Genomic DNA, 18,928 nt, shown 5'->3' on the forward strand with positions numbered 1-18,928 from the left:
CCCCCCCCCCCACCACCACCACCACCACCACCACCACCACCATAAACACTCAAAGACAAAAGCAAAGTTTTGCATTTAGTGTCTTTATAAAACAGATTTGCAAAATATAGCCAAGGCTCATTCATTTAAATACGCATAAATAGCAAGAAAATACTTTCCCATTTCAATTCAAATAATTTTTTTTTGAACTTCTTTATACACAAATCAGAGATGAACATTATATGAAAAAAAAAATTATTGATTTGTTGCAGCAGGAAAAAAAAAATACACAAGCATACTGTGTAGCTAGGGCGGCAGTCGATTAGTCAAATATACATCCTCTGAAGACACATATTCATAAACATTAAAACAAAATTTTATTCAAGTCTGAAATATCAAAGCACACATCTTTGGATGGAATTCTCATAGTCTTTAAAGAACTTTTCATTTTTTTTTCTTTTTTTTTTTTTTTTTACAACATCAGCAACAGAACCGTAACTAACACCACCATGGCCAAAAGTTTGGGTCTATATGTACAATAGTGCAGACAAAAGAGCTTAAATGAGAAGGAAGGCGGTGGAGGGATAATAGCACATTATCCGGTCTCCTGATTAAGTCTTCAAGTGGGCTCCCTTTATTTTAGAAAACTATAAAATAATAAAGAATCAAAGCATTTTAAATGCTTTTATTTTGAGAGCGCTGCTCTTTTCCAACACGTAAACACAACTAAATAAAATAAAACGGAATTGTCTCAGTGAAGGTTTATTTATTTACTTATTTATTTATATTTCATTTTCCTTTTGTGTTAATTACATCTGCTTAACTGTTCTTCTCTTGGGAGGCTGAAATATTATAATAACATTTTTGCCAATAAATCAATTTTTTTTTGTACAGGAGATCATGTGTTTGCATTCGGCATTTTAAAAGCCTCATTTTTCATTTCAGAGGAATGGAATTATGTCATTTTTAAATGAAAACCTTTTTTTTTTTTGTACAGTGTTGTAAATAAATAATGCAAATAATATACACGTATGAAACAGCATTCCTCATAAACAGAGTCAGAATATTTGCTTCTGTGTAAATGCTATGAAAGAATTTGTAAACATTCACGGGGCTGAAGAAATAGACCTTTTTTTATCGCGGTCGGCAATGGCATCGTACGGTTAGCCGCTCACGGGTGTTACTAGTCACACTAGAAGAGAACCGTAATTAATGTGAATAGTGAGACCTGTGTTGAACTACTCATGTCAAGGTGACAAAAGTCTGTCTTTGATTTAATTATCTAACTGGTGTTTGCGTTCCACATTGTCTTTTTGCCACATCAGCAGGCTTCAAATGATTAATTGATGTCACTCTCTCTCTGTGTAAAAAGGTGCTTTAGCTTTCTGGAGCTGAAGAGACACAGAGATTAAAAACATCTTCTTTGTTTTCTTTTGCTTTTTGTTTTTTTCTTTTGTCTTCTACAGACCAGTGTTCATTTGGCCGGCTCGGGAATGGGTGGAACCCGCTCTAGTCTCATGGCCCAGGGGTTAGAGGTCGCAGCATAATATGGAGATTGGGTAAGCACTTCTTCTCCAGCCAGGGCAAAGGCAAACACTCCCCTCTGCCTCCCCGCTCCCGCCTTCTCCTCCTCTGTGACATGCTTCCCTTCTCCTCGCAGCTCCTCCCTGCTCTCCCTGCCAGCAGCGTCCGCACTCTTAAACCCCTGACCCCTGTTCCCGAGGCTGAGCAACTCCCCAAGTCCGTGACTCTTGACCCCCTGGTATGCAGGGCTTAACCTGTTCTCTTCAAACCTGTTGGTTGCAGCAGTAGGGGGACACAAGAAGTTGCTTGTAGGTGTTGACCGCCAAGCCGCTGGTTTTCGTCCTCGTCGGGGGCGTGAGATTCTGCAGCTCTGCCTCTTGATGTGTCGATGTAGGTGGTCGGACCGTGTGAAACTTTTGTAGCAGTGTTCGCACTGATAGGGACGGACGCCCGTGTGGATGCGCAGGTGGTTTTTCAGATCGTAGTTGTGGACAAACTTGGAGTTGCAGTGAAGGCAGATGTAGGGGCGCTCACCTGTGTGCTTACGCATGTGGATCTTCAGCTTGTCTTGTCTGAGAAAAGAACAAAACCACATGCTTTCACAAAGTATGCACCGGGGAGAAAGATTAACATTCAAACCCTGCACCTTTGTCTCTTTTACATCTTGATTTAGTGACTGATTTTTTAAAAAGCCAGTGCAGATCATTTGCTTTTAGTGTCAACAATAAAGTTCTGCTCTAAAAATAAAAGTGGAAACTATGCCAAAGTGGGAGGATGTAAGTAAGTGAGATACCACTAATGCAAAGCAGAGGGGGCTTTCCACTTCTTTGATATTCAGATGAGGTGAAAACAGATTAACCTCAGTGAAAAGAGCATGGGGTACTTTTCCGTTAACCCTGCAGTTTTTCTACATATGTGCATTGTATGCAAGATGAAAACTCTAGATAATGTGGCTTGTTAACATAAAACACTTGGTTTGATTTCCACATACCTGGTGAATCGTACTTCACAGATTGTGCACATGTATGGTTTCTCCCCTGTATGTGTCCTCATGTGTCGCGGCAGTTTCCCAGCTCCTTGAATGACCTTGTTGCAGATTGGACATTGCTGTGACGCTTTGGGCTTCATCTTCCTCTCTTCCTCCAGCTGCCAGGGGGGGAACAGCGCACTCAGGTGGGACGCAGAGCTCAGAAAACTCAGGTATGATCGAAAGTCTGCCTCATCCTTAATCTGACTCAGCGGGTGATTCTCTGATGGCACCGACCCTGCGTTCATAGCGCTGTCCAAGCTCGAGCTGACAAACTCCTTCAGCAATTCACCTTGGAGCATACTGGGCGGGACTTCCTCTTTCATCTCCTCCTTTATGATCTCTCGTTTCACAGCTAGATCGAGGGGTCTGGAAGGTTCAAGTGGTGCGGAGGCAGGGAAGCTGTGGGGGAGCCTGGTTTGCGGTGAAGCTCTCGCGTGGGGATGGTGGGTTGGGTCTAGGAGCTGCTGGGGAAAAGCTGGGAACTCTGCAGCCCACATTGGGGGGTAGAAGCCTGGGAGGAGAGGAGAAAAGCTGGACCTCCTGTCCAGTGTTGGCATGCGGGGGTATAGCCCTTCCTGGAGGAGAGACTCTATGGAGAAATCTTTCAGAGCTCGAGTCTCAATACCCTCCTGCAACAAAAGATAATGTCATTAGTTATAGAGTCTAAAAAATAAGAGATTAGCAACTAAAATGTGTCCGCTGAAGTGTACCTGCTTTCTCATGGATTCTGGAGACTGCGACTGGGGCATTTCCCTGTGCAGGCCAAACTGCTGGTGGTACTTGGAGGTGCTCGGAGGCGGCGAATCCTCCATCCCCAGAGGCGTCTGCTCCCCTCTGCTCTCCGACGACTGCAGTGACCTCTCACTGACATTGTCCTCCTCTTCCTCGTGCTCGTCCTTTCTCGACCCAACATCCTCCTCTTCGTCCTCCTCCTCTTCTTCCTCTTCCTCATCTTCCTCCTCCTCTTCATCTTCTTCCCCTTCCACCTCTCTCCTGCCTCCACCACCGCCACCCCCGCTGTCCATGATCTCCAGGCAAACGTTGATGATGCAGGGTATCTCCAGCATCTGAGCCGCGGTTAGGATCTCTTTGACGTTAGACGCCGTCACAGTCAGAGTAGACGTGTAGGCAAACTCAAGAATGGCTGTGAGAGACTCAGGAGCCACAAAGTCAATTTCGTACACAGCTGCAGCGTGATTGGGATCTCCGCCATCAGTGGTGGCCACTGTGAAGAGCTTCTTGAAGTACTGACTGCAGGCGGCCAGAACAGAGCGGTGGGTGCGGTACTCCTGGTCGCGGACGATGAGGATGACATCGCAGAGCAGCCCGTCACGACGCTGCTCGTTGAGGCTGCAGAGGACGTCGCTGCTGTGATTCGGGAAGGGAATTCCGATCAGGTCCTCCTCTCTGTGGTGAACCATCTTCTCCCTCTTTACCTATGATGGTTATAGAGACAAAAGCAATCAAAGTAAAAAATCTGATGAAAATTCTGAATAATAATAAAAAAGAAATCCTCTTATCCTCAACTTGTAACTTCATATTTATTTTAACAACATTCAGTTTTGCTCAAATTTCCATCTTTTATGTTGTGGCTTCAACTTTGTAGGCAAAGATAGATCATTTGGTAATGTTTCAGTAAACCACAGTGTGTTTTTCAGCAGCATTCTGAGGACATTTTCAGGATAAAAGTCTAATGCACAATAAAAAAAAAAAATCTTTCTAAAACATTTCCCAAAGGTGCTGCTTTTATTTTCTAATTAAAAAAAACATCAGTGACAACTTGTTCAATTTTTAAAGCAGAAAATATTAATGCATCATTAAAAAAAAGAAAAGAAAACAACAAATGAGTAATGACCCATATTGGAAAGTATTTAAAACACTTACTGTACATGTTTATGTTTCAGATGCACTGCATGTATTGAATGTCTTTGTAAACACTTTGATTTACTCATCACAGTAGCCCCTCTGGCACTTTTCTCACATTGGATGTTATGAGAAAATGCTTTCAGTATTAATAAATGTGTTGAAGAGCCCTTTGTGTTTTTTTGAATATGGGGGTATCTTTCAGGAAAAAACCCACATGTGTTGCTGTGTGACATGAAATGAGTAGTGTAAGTGTGTATGAGACACGCGCTACAGAAGTGTGAAATATTATGCAGATTGCTTTAAACGGGTCCTGTTTTAATTTCCTGTTGGCATTTGATGACTGGTCACATGTACTTTCATTTTGACTGAAAGCAGTGAATAATAGTTCTTTTAAAATGCACATAGCTGGTTTCGTGCTTCCCGGGCATGTAAAGGCTCTGCCTTGTAAACTTCAACTGAGTTATTCACGTGGATGGAGCAGGATCTGATGAAGGCCTGTTAAAGAAAACAATAGGACAGGGTTCTGAAACGCCGACGTAAAGAGTGCAGCGGTGGCGGCAAGTGGCTGCGCCTCAGTTTAAAACGACGAGTCACCGGTGACAAGCGGTGTCCATTCATAAGATGAAGGCTTTCAAAAAGCTTTCATATGCGAATAAGGGGAGGCTCTTCACTGAGGCCGATAGTGTTAACACAATGAGTGACAGTCTAGCTTTATTAAAATATACTGTAGGCATGCTTGTTTGCGTGCCATCTGTGCAGCAAAGGCAACAAGTGGTAAATACAGCATGTCTCATTTTGAGCAAACATCACGTTGGATAATATTTATTCTTGAATGTGTTATCACGATTTCTTGTAGCAAGCGTGTGAGTTAGGAAAGCCCGTCATCTTGATAAAACCTAAAGCAGTTCTTGATTTTCTTGCTTTTAAACGTTTTTCAGTTCGAAAACTGCGAGGTGTGATTGAGAAAAAAAAAAAAAAGTGTGTGAGAGCTTTCCTGTGATAATGTTTATAATGTCCATCCCTCTTGTCTGTGTCTATCAGATATGAGAAAGAAGCAAGCTGATACGTTCATCGGAACAATACAGTGTGTGTGACTGGGATGTGGTGAGAAGTGAAGAAAACGACAAAAGAGGTCAGATTGTACTCTAGATACTGTATCCTGTCAAAATGCTTACTTGCAGTCTATCCTCACTCATTTCACTTACAGCACAGTGCCTGATACAGGAGATTAAGGTCTAAATGCAGTGACAAATCTCCATTCGGTTTGCTCTTTTTCTTCACATTCCCACTCCACAGCTGCCTGAGTTCCTACCTGTTGATTCACTGTACTGTTGTTTACAGTTCTAGTGATAAAACCTCCACTGGCAGGGTGCTCATTCATTCACATCTATGAATAGAGCTCAAACTTAGCCATCCGCACTTGGTGGTCACTGGAGGCATGTGTAGATAAATACTTTGAAGCGGCCCCACACACCACAACTGCATTGTTGGCTGACTCGAAATGGGCCAACTCTGAAGCCACACACATACACACATATACACACAGACCCAAGTGTCTCACTTTCCTGAGCTTCCTGCAGTGAATCACACCAGAAGAAAAAGGAAAAACAAGATGAACAAAAAAAAGAAAACGATTTCAGAAAATCCCTGAGTTCACCTGTAGATGTACCTGTGTACAACTCGGATACCTTACCAATCTTACATGTAGTTTATTCTTGTCGATCTTGTTGCTAGGGAACTGTTGCCATGTTCATGCCATTGATACAGTGTGGACATAATTAAAATGTCTATAGAGGAGGTGGCAGTGTAGGATATGGGTCCGCGGACACATGCACCGACCTCGAGCGGCAGAGAAAGTTACAGTGGCTGACTGGTTGGTATTTTTAAAATGGAAATTATGATGATGTATGCAGCGCACACCACAGCTTCACATTTTATAAAGAATAGAACAATATCCTTTTTTTTAATATATTGTATTCCACACCATGTGCACAACATCCCTAAAAGTAATAGCCTAGGCAAAAGGTGAGAGAATCTCCAGCAGGGAGAGATCAGATGGCCCTAAAAGTTCCCTAACAGGTTGCACAAACACCAGCGGAGGGGCCCCTCCCTGCAACAGCCTGCCAAGGCAAACAATAGTGCAGAGCTTGGAACAACACTGAGTGGATAAGAGCAGGAGAAAGAGACTGGGAGGGCCTGGCAAACTCACTGTCTCTCATTCTTTTTTTTTTTTTCTTTTCTTTTCTTTTTTCTTTTTGCTCTTGACCCATCCCACCCACTCCTGGAACTATGGGACACGTGCTGCTGTTGCTGTTTGTTCACCCGCTGAACCAACGAGCGCCACTCCCCTCCTGTTCCCACTGTTTGCCTGCCACTAGCTAGCACTAGCTCTTAGCGGCCGGCCCCTAATTACAATGTGGAGAGGATCTAAGGAGGATGTGCCACATAGACAGGGAGGGGAGGAGGGCACTGCTTTCCCACCACAAGGTCCTGGAGCGACATTTCATCAGCCAAACAGTCTTAACCCTTTACACGCACGCAGGCACACCCCACCCACCCATCAGGGTAGCAAGGGTGGCGACGCCTTGAGAAAGGGCCCAGAGTGGCTCTTAATCTATCCCTTCTCCAAGCAAGTCCAAGTTTTTAGTATTAAAGCTAAACTCAGTAAGTAGTCATCAGATTTATCAACCTGCAATTATGAGGTGGCTAAATTTTTAAATAAAAATGAATAATAAAATAAAACACTGCTTTAAAGGAAGCATTTCCATGTGTGAAAATAAGGTCATACTGAGTTCAGCTCATTTACTAAACTGACCTCTAATAAAGGCCTTTCTGTCTCCCTCGCTTTCTGTCTTCCTGTACTGGCCACATCTCCTCTCATGCCTCACTTAGTCACTAACACTTTCAACTCAGCACTCCCGCCCCAAATTATGTGTCACCTCCATCCAGTGTCGTCTTCCTCCCAAGAACTTCATCTGCTCTCCGGGCACTGACCACCAGCACCACCTCCTCCTAATGATTCTCCTCTTCCTCCTCACCACCACCTCCTCCTCCTTCTCCTCAACCTTACTCTGTCTATGTTGCAGCTGTATCATCATTATGCCCAGAGTAGAGTGGCTAACTTGTCCCCAACCCTGACCGCTCAGGCCACAAATCAGCAGCTAATGTCCATCTCAACCCTTGTCACGGGCAGACACTCATTTGGCCTGTATGCTACAACACCCAGTGCCTAGTTTATTCCTGTCAGGCCCGTTCATCCACCTGACCCAAATGCTAAATCACCAGCAGCCAGAGTTTACCCCTGTCACTGAGTGCCTATAGCAAACACCTGCGAAACAACTGTCACAGATGGACAATTGCACAGCCAATAATTTATAGTATTGACAGCCAAAATTCACCCCCTTATTAAGGGAAGACATTCATTTGACCTACTGTGTAAACTAGTCCATTATCGCCAGTGAAACACACCAGTGCACCTCGAGGAGACACTTCCATGGTGACTGTTAGTTTTGAGGCTTTAGGCCGCATAGGGGGAGATTTTATATTTTATCTTAATTGCTGTCAATTAGAGCAGGTGAGGAAGGAGGACATAATGCCAGTTAAACATCATGACGGGTTTATTTTTCTCTTCGTGGTAATGGTGAAATGTCAGGGTCAAAACTGAGAATTTAACAGCAGGTTCTGCTGATTTAGAGCAAACAGGGTTTCAGGAAATTAGTGTGTGTAGTCATATAGATAATTTTTTTTTTAACAAAAGCACAGTTTTCTTCTTAAGCATTGTTATCATTTGAGTAAAACGATTGGCCTCTGAGCTGCAGTGACTTTTACAGCCGTGCACTTTAAACGTAAACTTTAAGAGACGGAGATTTGTTGTAAAATGGGGTGCCAATAAATTCATTGTTATATTTTATTATTCTCTTAGTTAATTCAGCAAATGTCCAGCTAGGGTTTTTCTTTTTTGTTGGGGGGGGGGGGGGCACAGCTACATGCCATTGTCTCTGTCACCCCAAAAGTTTACTTGATTGCCAAAGAACTAAAGATTTTTTTTTTCCCATCACAATCATTCAGAGTGAAATGATGGGCAGAGAACTTCTTATTCTAAATCATCTAATATTTTCTTCCATTTGGTCAGAGTAAAGACCTCCCAAAAATGAGCGGAGGCAGATTGCCGTCAGCACCACGGGTAAGGGTGGTACAGTTTATAATAAAAATTACAGCATTTTCAGAAGTTCGAATGTAGTTTCAGTTTCATAATTTTGCATTGATTCATGTTTATGTGTGTTTTTCTGCCATGTAAAATCTATCCCTGCATAGGCGGGCTGTATATACACTGGATTTAAAGGGGATGATATTTAATGTCTTTATTAGGCTACACACTGGGAGGTGAAGATTATTGAGATGTGATCAATAAATGACGAAGCAGACGTTTAGCATAGATCAGTGTGACGCTGATCAGTGTGTAGCAGCATGTAGTTTATCACCAGCACCTCAGTATTACAGTACGGCCTTATTTTGCATCTTTATATGAATGCTTTCTATAATACGCCACTTAAAATCAGTTCTACTGCAGCTATATTTATAATTTTCTACTCTTGGTTCCAACGAAGAATTTAATGAAGAAAAAAAAAAAAAAAAACTTAAACAGCAAGTGAAACAACAGCGGGTAAACAGTTGTAATGGCACTACAGGTCACTGCATTTTGTAACTTCATGAGGTAAGTGGTCTATAAGCTGACTGGCTGTAAACAATAATTTCCAGCTCAGCCTCAAATCCATAACATGTTTTTTTATTTTGTCCGCGCTCCAAAAACACCCCCCCCTTCCCTTTTTTTTTAACTTAATGAATTACCTGAGTATTTGTTTTGGATTTAATGGAGAATGTCATATAGATATGGAAACTGAAATGTGTAATTACTTTTGGAGACAAAACAGACACTTAAGTCCACCGAAACTACTATGTTTGGCATTTCCGAGATGTGTTGTGATGCTATAAATGCTCGTGCTATTTCCAGCATTTTTACAGCACAGTGTTTACACTGCAGCCTAAATAATGACATGAGTCGTTAAGTGGTTTTATTGACCTGTTTGCACCTTTTCGGGCCTCTATGGTCCAAAGCACTCATTTAAACACTAAGTGATGCATATAACCCAAAAGTGCAAGCTGATTCATACACACACACACGCACACACTCTGTAATACTGAGAAATTATTACACACATATACGCACAGACACGCATCCATGTGCGTGTTCCAGAAGTCTGGCACCCACATAGATTTACACATGTCTTGATACGTTCCCCAGCATTCCACAGATTTCAGCAGGCATCACCTACCGTACCTTTGGTTTCTCAATTCCTCTCACGTGTCTTTGTATTTCCAGACTACTAAGAAGCTCCGCTGCTCCTCACTTGACCTCTCAGCATAGCTCTCTCTAATTGAAACACAGCTGCCTCGCTCTTTGCCCGTCTGTCAGTCAGTCCATTCACAAGCTCCTCACACTGGGTTCAGATGCCCATTCACAAAAAGAAAAAAAAAAAAGCTTTAAAAAAAAAAAAAAAAACAGCCCAGGAGGAATATCCAATGAAGAGAAGCAAAGCAGCGCAGCAGAGGAGAGCAGAGTGTGATTCTTGGGTCTGTCTGTGTAGCAGAGTGGCTTGTGTGGAGTTTAGAGTCAGGCTCACTGTTGTGTGTGGCTCATGTAGGACGAGCGAGAGAGTGAGAGGAAGAAGGGAGGGAGGGCAGCAGCTCTGCGCTGTGGAGATGTCGCACCACTAGTTTTTATAGCAGGGTGGGTAGCTGGAAGATAATAATACCCCATCCTCCTCCACAACACAAGTTTAAGCGCAGTGTGTAATAAGCCCATGGCGCAGACACCCTCTGATTTAGGTCAGACAAAATGAATTTTTAGTTGTGTTAGAGTGGATTTTGGTAGAAAGGGACCGGGGCAAAGAAACCCGAAGGGGTTGTTTGGGGAGACTGAGGGAGGGTAAAAATGGAAAGGAGAAAGAGAGAGAGAGAGAGAGAGAGAAAAGTTGGTGAGTCTCAAACTGAGACGAGGAGAAGCAGAAATGCAACTGCAACTTAAATCAGATTAGTTTTAGTCTTACACCTGTTTTAAATGGAGTCCCGCTCTTTTCTGTTAAAAACCGCTTTACTTCAAAGTGAAAGTTGTAATAAAACTAGTATATGAAAAGCTATAGGGACAATGGATTTCCACAGAAAGACACACGCTGACCCCCTATAGAAATTAATACTCAGCAAGAACTGACTAATTTCTGAAAAATAACCTAATAAATTGACCTATTTTGACCTGACAGACTATGCATAACCCCATTAAACTGGCTGATTCAGTGAGTGGCGTTAATTTAAAAGGCTGTATTATTTAAAAGCTGTCTGTATCTGAGACAGAATTAGACCACAAACACTGCAAAAAAAAAATACCACAAGCATCTGTTGACAGACCTTTTTCTTTTTTCTTTTTTTTTTTTTTTTTTTGAACCGTTGTTTCAACTAAGTTTCAAAAACCCGGCCGCGAAGAGCAGACGGCCAACGTTAGATTCCTGTTTTGAGTCAGAAAGCGCAGAAGCAGGGTAACAGTTGGTGAGCACCACCACCTCAGCCTGTGGAGAGGAGGAAGAAGTTCATGCAGAAAGGTGTAGAAATAAGCCATTCTGTAAAGACTTGAGCACAGAGGAGGAAGCGCAGTTCAGCAGGAGTTTTGAGGAGACATTAAACATCGAGTAAGGATTGCTTATTAAGCTGCTTTGCATGTTGAGTCAGATGTTTGTGATGGCAAGAAGGAGAGAAAAGAAAAAGGGAAGAACAAGTGTTTCCTTTGCGTTCACATGCCAGCCAAATGTTATGACAAAGCACATTCACAGCGTCGAAAAAGCCACTGGGCTTTCCTGTGACATCATTAAACCACACCCTTCTTCATACTTAACTGTTTTTATTCATTTAAGTTGTGCCGCCAAAGAAATATGAGAGAGCGGCAGTTTTGCTGTTGGTACGGGCAGTAGCAATCAAATCTGAGCAGATGTTCATCCATGAAGGTAGAATATGCATTTAGGCATTGTTTGCTTGGTGGTTGCTGGACCTTCAAATCTGCTCAAATATTCCTAACCATCCACATATCAAAACCGACAATCAGACAGCGAAGGCAGTCAAATTGTGTTGAGTTAACCTCGACAAACAAGTATACATCAGAGCGTACATCAGACTGCTGTGCCCACTTCCACTTGGGGAAAAAATGGACCAAAGCAAACCACAGCCCATGCCCACGGTGGTTTACACTGTTTTGTACAGGGTGAGAGCTGAGGCCAGTTCACATTGGCATCTAGTATATATAAACAGGGTAAGCCACTAACTGCTAGCAGCCCAGCCAGACGGCCAGAAAAACAGCATTTGTCTTCCTAAAAGTTCGACTATCTGTTCCAAACACGTTGCTGCCGTCACAGCAGCGCTCTGTAAGTGGTACCTGTGCGGATTGCTTTGTTCTAAACTCGGAAAAAAACTGCAGGCTTTTGAACTGCAGATTGAAAACAGTCATCTAGTGGCGCTGGCATGCAATTTGTTAAATACACAGGTTTGCTATGCAGCTCTTTTTTGTGATGAAAATTCGTAAATGTCTCAATTAATATGTAGTTTCATTTAAGGGGTGTAAGGCACTGTTAAAAAAATGCTTGTACAATCTCAGCTCTATAATTTTTTTTTTCAGGACAAACTGCTGTCAGAATGTGGTGCTGCAGCGATGGTACATGAATGCATAAAAAGTTATATGACTACATATATGACAAAATCTTGTGTGGAAATGTGCATCAAGGCCAAAAAAAGCTTAATGACAATGTTTAGAAAGGCAAAATTTGAAAATGGCAATATTTTTTCACAGTTTTGCAAAGAGCAATCAAATGTTTTCTCGGTCTTTCAGTCTTCTGCGTTTCTGTAGGTAAAAAAAACGATTCCTCTCCTCCCCTTTCTCGAGTGTGGCGACAGCAAAAAGCGGTGGATCTCGCCGCCTGGTCTGCATGCTCACAGTCATGAGAGCTGAGTAAGAGTCATCTGTTTTGTCTGTCTGTCTCTCTGACTGGTGTGTCAATGTACCTGTTTACTGCCACCTGCTGCTCCCAGCAAGATACACATACAAGGGCACCAGATTGGCACTTTGGATGGGGGATGGGGTGTGAAGCATCATTACATAAAGTTGATATCATGAAAACTTTGGTGCTATACTCAGCTTGGCCTTCTGCGCAGTATCATAAACATGGTGATCGGATTTTTAGCGAATCTGAGCTCGACTAAAATTGGCTCTTCTTAATGTGTCTGACAAGATCTCATCAGCATATCTCAGATGGTCTTGTAGCAGCGCAGCAGCCACATACCACAGAGTGGATTCTGCATGTGTCAGTGGTACAAAATAGAGTGATCCTAGACTTCTCGCCTTTTAGGTTATGTTTTTTCACACACTGCGGCCTGTCTACACCACCTTTCTCCACAGTTACTGAAACATATTAATTTTGATTTTCTTTCCCCCCCTGTTTTACATACAGTATTACTGCTTTCCATTTTCAAATATTTGCACCATCAGAGCTCAAACAGCACTTCTGTTACACTTGGATGAGCTGACGAAAGTAGAACTAAAGGTCAGGATACAGAATGCTTGGAAGCAACTAACCTAACTAAGTTTATAATAAAACCTTAGACATAATATTGTCATTTTTAGGATATATTTATCAAAGATTTTTGGAAATTATTTGTGGCCTGCTGTTAATGGGCGTCGGATAAGAAAATGCTTCCCTGTGTTGCTCTAAAGGGCGACAAACTGATTTTTTTGTTGTTTAATTTAAACTCGTGCACAAAGGTTGTCCTTTAAGTGCCCTGAATAGAAATCTTTGAGGAATACAGTGACAGCAAAGATGGTGGTTATTGTTGGATGATGCAGAGGCATTTATCAGAACTCTGGATTGAACCTTTATTGAACCATAATGTTGTGGAGAGTTTTTGAAACCTTGTTTTGAGAAAAATCTTTGAAGCTTTCCCTCATAAATCAGATCTGACTGGTGATTCAATAAGTTATGATACTTTCCCCATTCACTTAGATAGATGCTTACCATTTTTAACCTAAACTAGCTCTGCAGAGGCATCACAAAGATGGCTGCTGAGTGGCCAGACTAGCTTTTAGAAGTACTTTGCTTTAGAGTACCTGCTGGAATAATGGCCAACCCTTAAAAAAAAGTGTCTCTCGGAAGGGATTCATAGTGTTTCATCGATTCGTAAATATCCAAAAGTGACCAAAGTAGTTGGAAAAATAAGGATTTAACCTCTGCAAAGGTGACCAACCACTTTCCAATTATAGATAAATCTGCACTCAGACACATGGCCCAATAATATGATAAAACAGTTCAAGGAAGGGCTTAGCCGACCTTCCCAGGATTTATAAAAACTGTAGAGGCAGACAAACACAACCACCCAAATTCATACCCCAGCTCAGAAGCCAGGTGTGGCCTGGTGTGGGAGAGAAGCAGGAAAGGGAGGCATCCACTCCCCCACCCCTCTGTCCGGAGATACGGCATCACAGCAGCCTCCCAAGTCAACATCCCTTGCCTCCAGAAGTCCAAGGACAGCAAGGCACTTGGAGATGCAATGTTGATTAAACACAAAGGGAGGTTTAAATGTGTTCAAACCCACTGCAAGCTCTGCCTCGCTCAGTAACAGACAAATTCTCACAGAGACACACACCCATCTGTCATCGCACTGAGGTCATTAGAACTCACCTTGGAGCATGCCATTCGGGTGAGTGAGATGAGGGCGTTTCCTGTCTGCTGACCTGTCTGTTTGGGCTTTAACTTTCTCCCATTGTGCCTTCTTTTCAAACACCCTAATAAATATGGGAAGCTTTGCCAGAAGGGAGGTAAAGAACTGCGAGGACTGAGAGACAGATTTACATTCACACTCTTATATAGTCTTATGCAGTTGGCTGCGCTGCTTTGTAAGAACCCACTGAGTGTTTTCTTAAAGGCAAATATGATTATTCTTAATGTTTGAGGCCACTTTTTTGAAGAATATATTCTAGCCCTAATAATGCCAACAAAATGTAGAAAGAGTCATGCACCCACAAGCAAGATGCAACTTCACAATGCATTGTGTTGTGTTCATTGGATTGGTTTGGCGTCAGTATTTGTGTGTGAGCGCTTGCGCGTGTTTTGGGGTCGTCAGGTGAATGAAGACAACTCCTTATGGTGATAACGAGAAGGAGGCCAGCCTTGGTGGGACAGCCTCTGTCTGCCCTCAGGTACTGTGTGTATGCATGTATGCTTGTGTGTGTGAGTGTGAGAGAGAGCATGTGTACGTGTGTGTGTCAGCAGGAGAGCCCTCGGGCACTCTGGCACCTCCTAATTAAAACCAGTCAGGCTGCAGGGCAGGGGAGACAGATGCCTGTCATGGAACACACACATGAATACACACACACACACACACACACACACACACATGCACGAGGTGGTGGACCACAGTGAACCACATGCGCACTCACAAATACACAAGTCTAATGCATAGGTCAGCTATTTTTAGAGGCGAACCCAATCTCATCCCACCCACTCAGGTATCACACAGGTAACTAATCTGTGACAAAACAGAAGCAGTGGAAACGGTGCGGCTTTAAAATGATCCACATGTGAAAAGCAAGTATTCTGAGACAAAGAGATTTTAAATCTGCACGAACCAGGTGAAAATAAATTTGGCTAATTTGCTTAAAAGATAAAAATAGTGAATGATCTCTCGTTAGCATTCTTTCCACCTGAAATCTGCAGGTTTGTGTGTTTGGCAGCTCACACTAAAACGCTGCCTTACGTGCAGTCGTGAACCACAGTGGCCTCCAGATTGACACGTCTCTGTTTCTCCGAAGCACAGAATGAGGCATAATTGTTCTGTGTGTGTGTGTTACCTGCGCACTCTGTCACATTTTATCTCCCCGTGTTCAACCTCGAGCTGCAGGCGACTACATATAGTACTTAGCAGGCTAACTGCTGTTTGTCTGGGGTAGGTGGGTGGATCAAGGCATGTTGCTCTCCTTTCTCTCCCAGTGATTAGATAGCATAAGCAGGCCAGCTAGCCTAACCCACACACTCATGTCTCTAAAACTGCCATCCAGCCCTGCTTTCTCTCTCACTGCCTCTCACACACAGGTGGGTGGACCCACTTATTCAACCCAGATCTTTCTTTTAGACATTATGAAATCGTGCTCTTTTTTTTTTTTTCTCCCTTTCTTCTTTTCTTCATCTAACTCCCTGACGCTGAATGACACGCGGCTCTATATTCTACATGTTTCCCACATTGCATGTGTGGCTGTGCTCTCCAAAGTAGAGCTTTAATTTTCTGATTTTTACTAGGCAGGCATTTTGTCTGATAGCCAAACTGCTGAGAGTCGTGTCTGTTTGTTCTTGTCACCGGGTTAAAGCTAGGTGGGTTGCTAGTGGTTACAGGGGCCTATTTTGTATTATCTAGGTAACATTCAGGAAACACCCACAATTTGATGTGAAATGCTTCACTGCACAACCACATTACAAATTGTGGCTGCCACTGACATTTCAGATGTTAAAATGTTTGACAAAAATATTTCTCTGATGACTATGACCCTGCTAAGGAAAGCATAAAAACCACTACAAGACACATTTCCTCTGTGATTTAGTAAATACAAAGCAAGTGTTCCATTATTAATAGAACTTTATAACATGAAACAAGTTACTGTGTTTGATTGAATTTGGTTTTTTGCAGGTAGGCGAGAGGTTTGAGATTAAAAAGAAAGGAAAAAACACAGCTCAAAACTAAACTGACATTTATGTGGCTCAGTAATAACTAAGAAAGTCTTGATTGTATTGTGTTTATGAGTTTGGTGTCGGGGTAGGTGGTAAGCAGGAACTGTGAGTCTTTTAGAAGTTAAAGTGTGTCAACATAATCAGTCACTTTATTAAAGAAAAATACTGGACAGAGATGAAAATGAACGGTGGAAATTGTAAACGGAAAGATGGGATTAAAGCTTGAAAAGCAGAGGGTGTGATCGAGCCGACCCCTGGGAGCGTGAATGCCTGCCTCCCCTGGCTGCTTCTGTCGTTCGAGCCAGGCGCTGTGTTTCGTGAGGAACGCAAAAGTACACAAATCCCACAGAAGGAGCTTTTTTGGCAGGGCTCGGGCCTCCCACCCACGGCAGCCTCTTCAAGCCTCCTCCCATCCTCTATTCATCTGTGAGGGGCGGCTTACTCACCCAGCCCAGCTCCACACACAACAAAACCTGGACCTCGATCCTACGGAGGAGGGCGGACGCGCACGCATGCACACAAAAATGGCTACTCTGCCATTGTAGACATGCAAACACACGCAGCACATTAACCTGAGCACAAGTTTTTGTGGGTATGCGCCCAACGGATCAGATTTTTGTCCTTACTTTCCAAGCAGGCTTTTAAAAAAAAAAAAAAACACTGAATCTGATTTAGAATAACTGTCATGATGACATCTGTGTCACAGAAGGTTAGCATCAGATTGTGTATCCCCGCGTGGATGCTGTTACATGGGCATGCCCACACGCTGTCAGGTGGGAAGAAGGCGTGTGGACTCATTCACTGTCAGTCTCACAATGAACACATTGCATAATTTTTCTTTTTCAGATATGAAGCCGTGTCTTCATTCATTTGACAAATGAATTCACGACAGTTAAAATCTCTTAGTCAAGCACTTTTATGCCCTTACACGCTGGTTCGCTAAGGTAACTTGGCTTGTTATGATCTGCACGGCACACTATAGGTGAGGTTGTACAAACATGGCTGAAATCTGTCTCGGGTAATGTTTGTTAAACACGCCGACGTAAGCAGGGCCCTGTAACAAAAGACCAGCGAGGATCAGGTTCAATTCACTAATCCAAGAGAGAGAGAGAAAGACGCAGACATGGGGCTGTAGTCAGACGAGAATAGGTGTGGTAGCGTGTACTTGATTTTTATCCCCATCTAACCTCACAGTAACAGGAAAGAAAGCTCTATAGGTTTTTTTTTTTATTTTTTTTATTAATGATGAAAGCTGATAAGCCTCCCGGCTGATGTACATGCCGCTTTATTGTATTTGAAGTTTTGCTTTGCTACATTCCCTTTATTACCTTGCAGCACATTCGAGCTGCATTTTGAGGAAGCTGCTTTTTTCGCATTTTCCATTCATTTTCATATGATCCACCTTGTGTCTGATAGCGGAAACAAACAGCGTACCTAAAGTAAGAACTTGTTAATAATGTGGTCCACGAGCTGTGAAGCTGCTTTAGACCACAACTGCCTGTTTTTAGTTCTGTGCTGGGAACTGAAATGATTTGTTAAAAACTGTTAATGAAACCACAGCTGGTTTATGCTCACGATGAAACATATAATGATTGCACGTTTCTTTGAAATCAGTGGAAAGTTTGCATTAACCCTGCAAGACTCATCGGTTAGGACACTGCCTGTCCTACTAACAGGAGAAAGCAGGACAGTTGACATATTGCAAAATTATCCATTTATGACATCTGAAGAACACTGCAGTACCTTGATATCAGTATTATATCTTATCACCCTTTAATAATACTCTTGAAGTTATTCATGGCATTTGATGGGGAGTCACAGGAAGAGTGAAATAATTTTGAATGTCACACCTCTGCCCCCACATCTGTTGCGCAGTGAAACTGAATCTGAAGCTACGATTACAGTTAAATGTGAGCGTGTGCTCGCTGGCTGATTAAACAGACTCCTGCTGGACAGATGTTAACCCATGTGTCAGATGGGCTTATTATTATCTTGTCAATTTGAGGCATCGCATACTCAGACTGTATTCGGGCTGAGCTTACAGTCGCAGATGTAAGATTAAAGTCACGTGTGATAAATCTTCATGTAGTTCTACAAGCTGCTGCTACAACAACAAGTAACAGTAAAAATGATATCAGTCTTTCAATCTGTTCCAGCTCTGTCATGCTTTCACTTGCTTCCTTCTCAGTGTGTGGTTGTTATTTGAAGGGGGGGAGTCTTTCACTGTGCGCACATCTGTTGTGAGATATGCGCAGAAAAGTTTCTGCATAGCTGAGCAGTTCCTTTTTCTTTTTTTTTTAAACTGTATATCCTATCATGAAAACTTTGAAACATCTTGCAATTTGCAAGTTAAAATGGGCACACAGAAGAGCCTGGTTCTGCAAAAGGTCAGCCATCCGTTAGTTTGATTCTGGTGCACAGTAGGTAGCCGGCAGCTTGTGTATGCTTTGAAATTTTTGCCAGAACAGAGAGAAAATACAAACCTCACATTATGACTTTTTGGATGATGAGAAATGATAGTGTGACGGAGAAAAGAACAGAAAAAATGAAAAGAGACAGCAAGATGTTACTGACCTTTTAAGAAGAGAAGTTTTGATTTCAGTTCCTCCCTCACTCCCTGTCAGGAAACTCAACACTGTCTCAGCACTGGTAGACTTGTGAAAGTGAGAGCAGGCACGATACAGACTCAAATTTGCTCTGAAGGTGTGTCCGTGATTTG

At 42.6% G+C, this 18,928-nt stretch overlaps 1 protein-coding gene across 2 annotated transcripts; it reads right to left on the bottom strand.

Moving 5' to 3' along the window:
• Positions 1-396: 396 nt before the first annotated feature.
• On the bottom strand, positions 397-18,921 carry zbtb7c (zinc finger and BTB domain containing 7C). Of its 2 annotated transcripts, none has more exons than XM_030742883.1 (4): positions 18,784-18,921; positions 3,244-3,969; positions 2,495-3,162; positions 397-2,075 (listed from the first exon to the last, which is right to left on the bottom strand). In XM_030742883.1, exons 2-4 carry the CDS (start codon positions 3,952-3,954, stop codon positions 1,454-1,456), a joined length of 2,001 nt encoding a protein of 666 aa, XP_030598743.1. In that variant the 5' UTR covers positions 3,955-3,969; positions 18,784-18,921; the 3' UTR covers positions 397-1,453. The 2 variants fall into 2 exon arrangements, with proteins under 2 accessions (XP_030598743.1, XP_030598744.1); XM_030742884.1 differs by lacking the exon at positions 18,784-18,921 and adding an exon at positions 9,738-9,856.
• Positions 18,922-18,928: the final 7 nt, after the last annotated feature.

The sequence above is a fragment of the Archocentrus centrarchus genome, chromosome 12, assembly GCF_007364275.1.
Source record: "Archocentrus centrarchus isolate MPI-CPG fArcCen1 chromosome 12, fArcCen1, whole genome shotgun sequence".
NCBI lineage: Eukaryota > Metazoa > Chordata > Actinopteri > Cichliformes > Cichlidae > Archocentrus > Archocentrus centrarchus.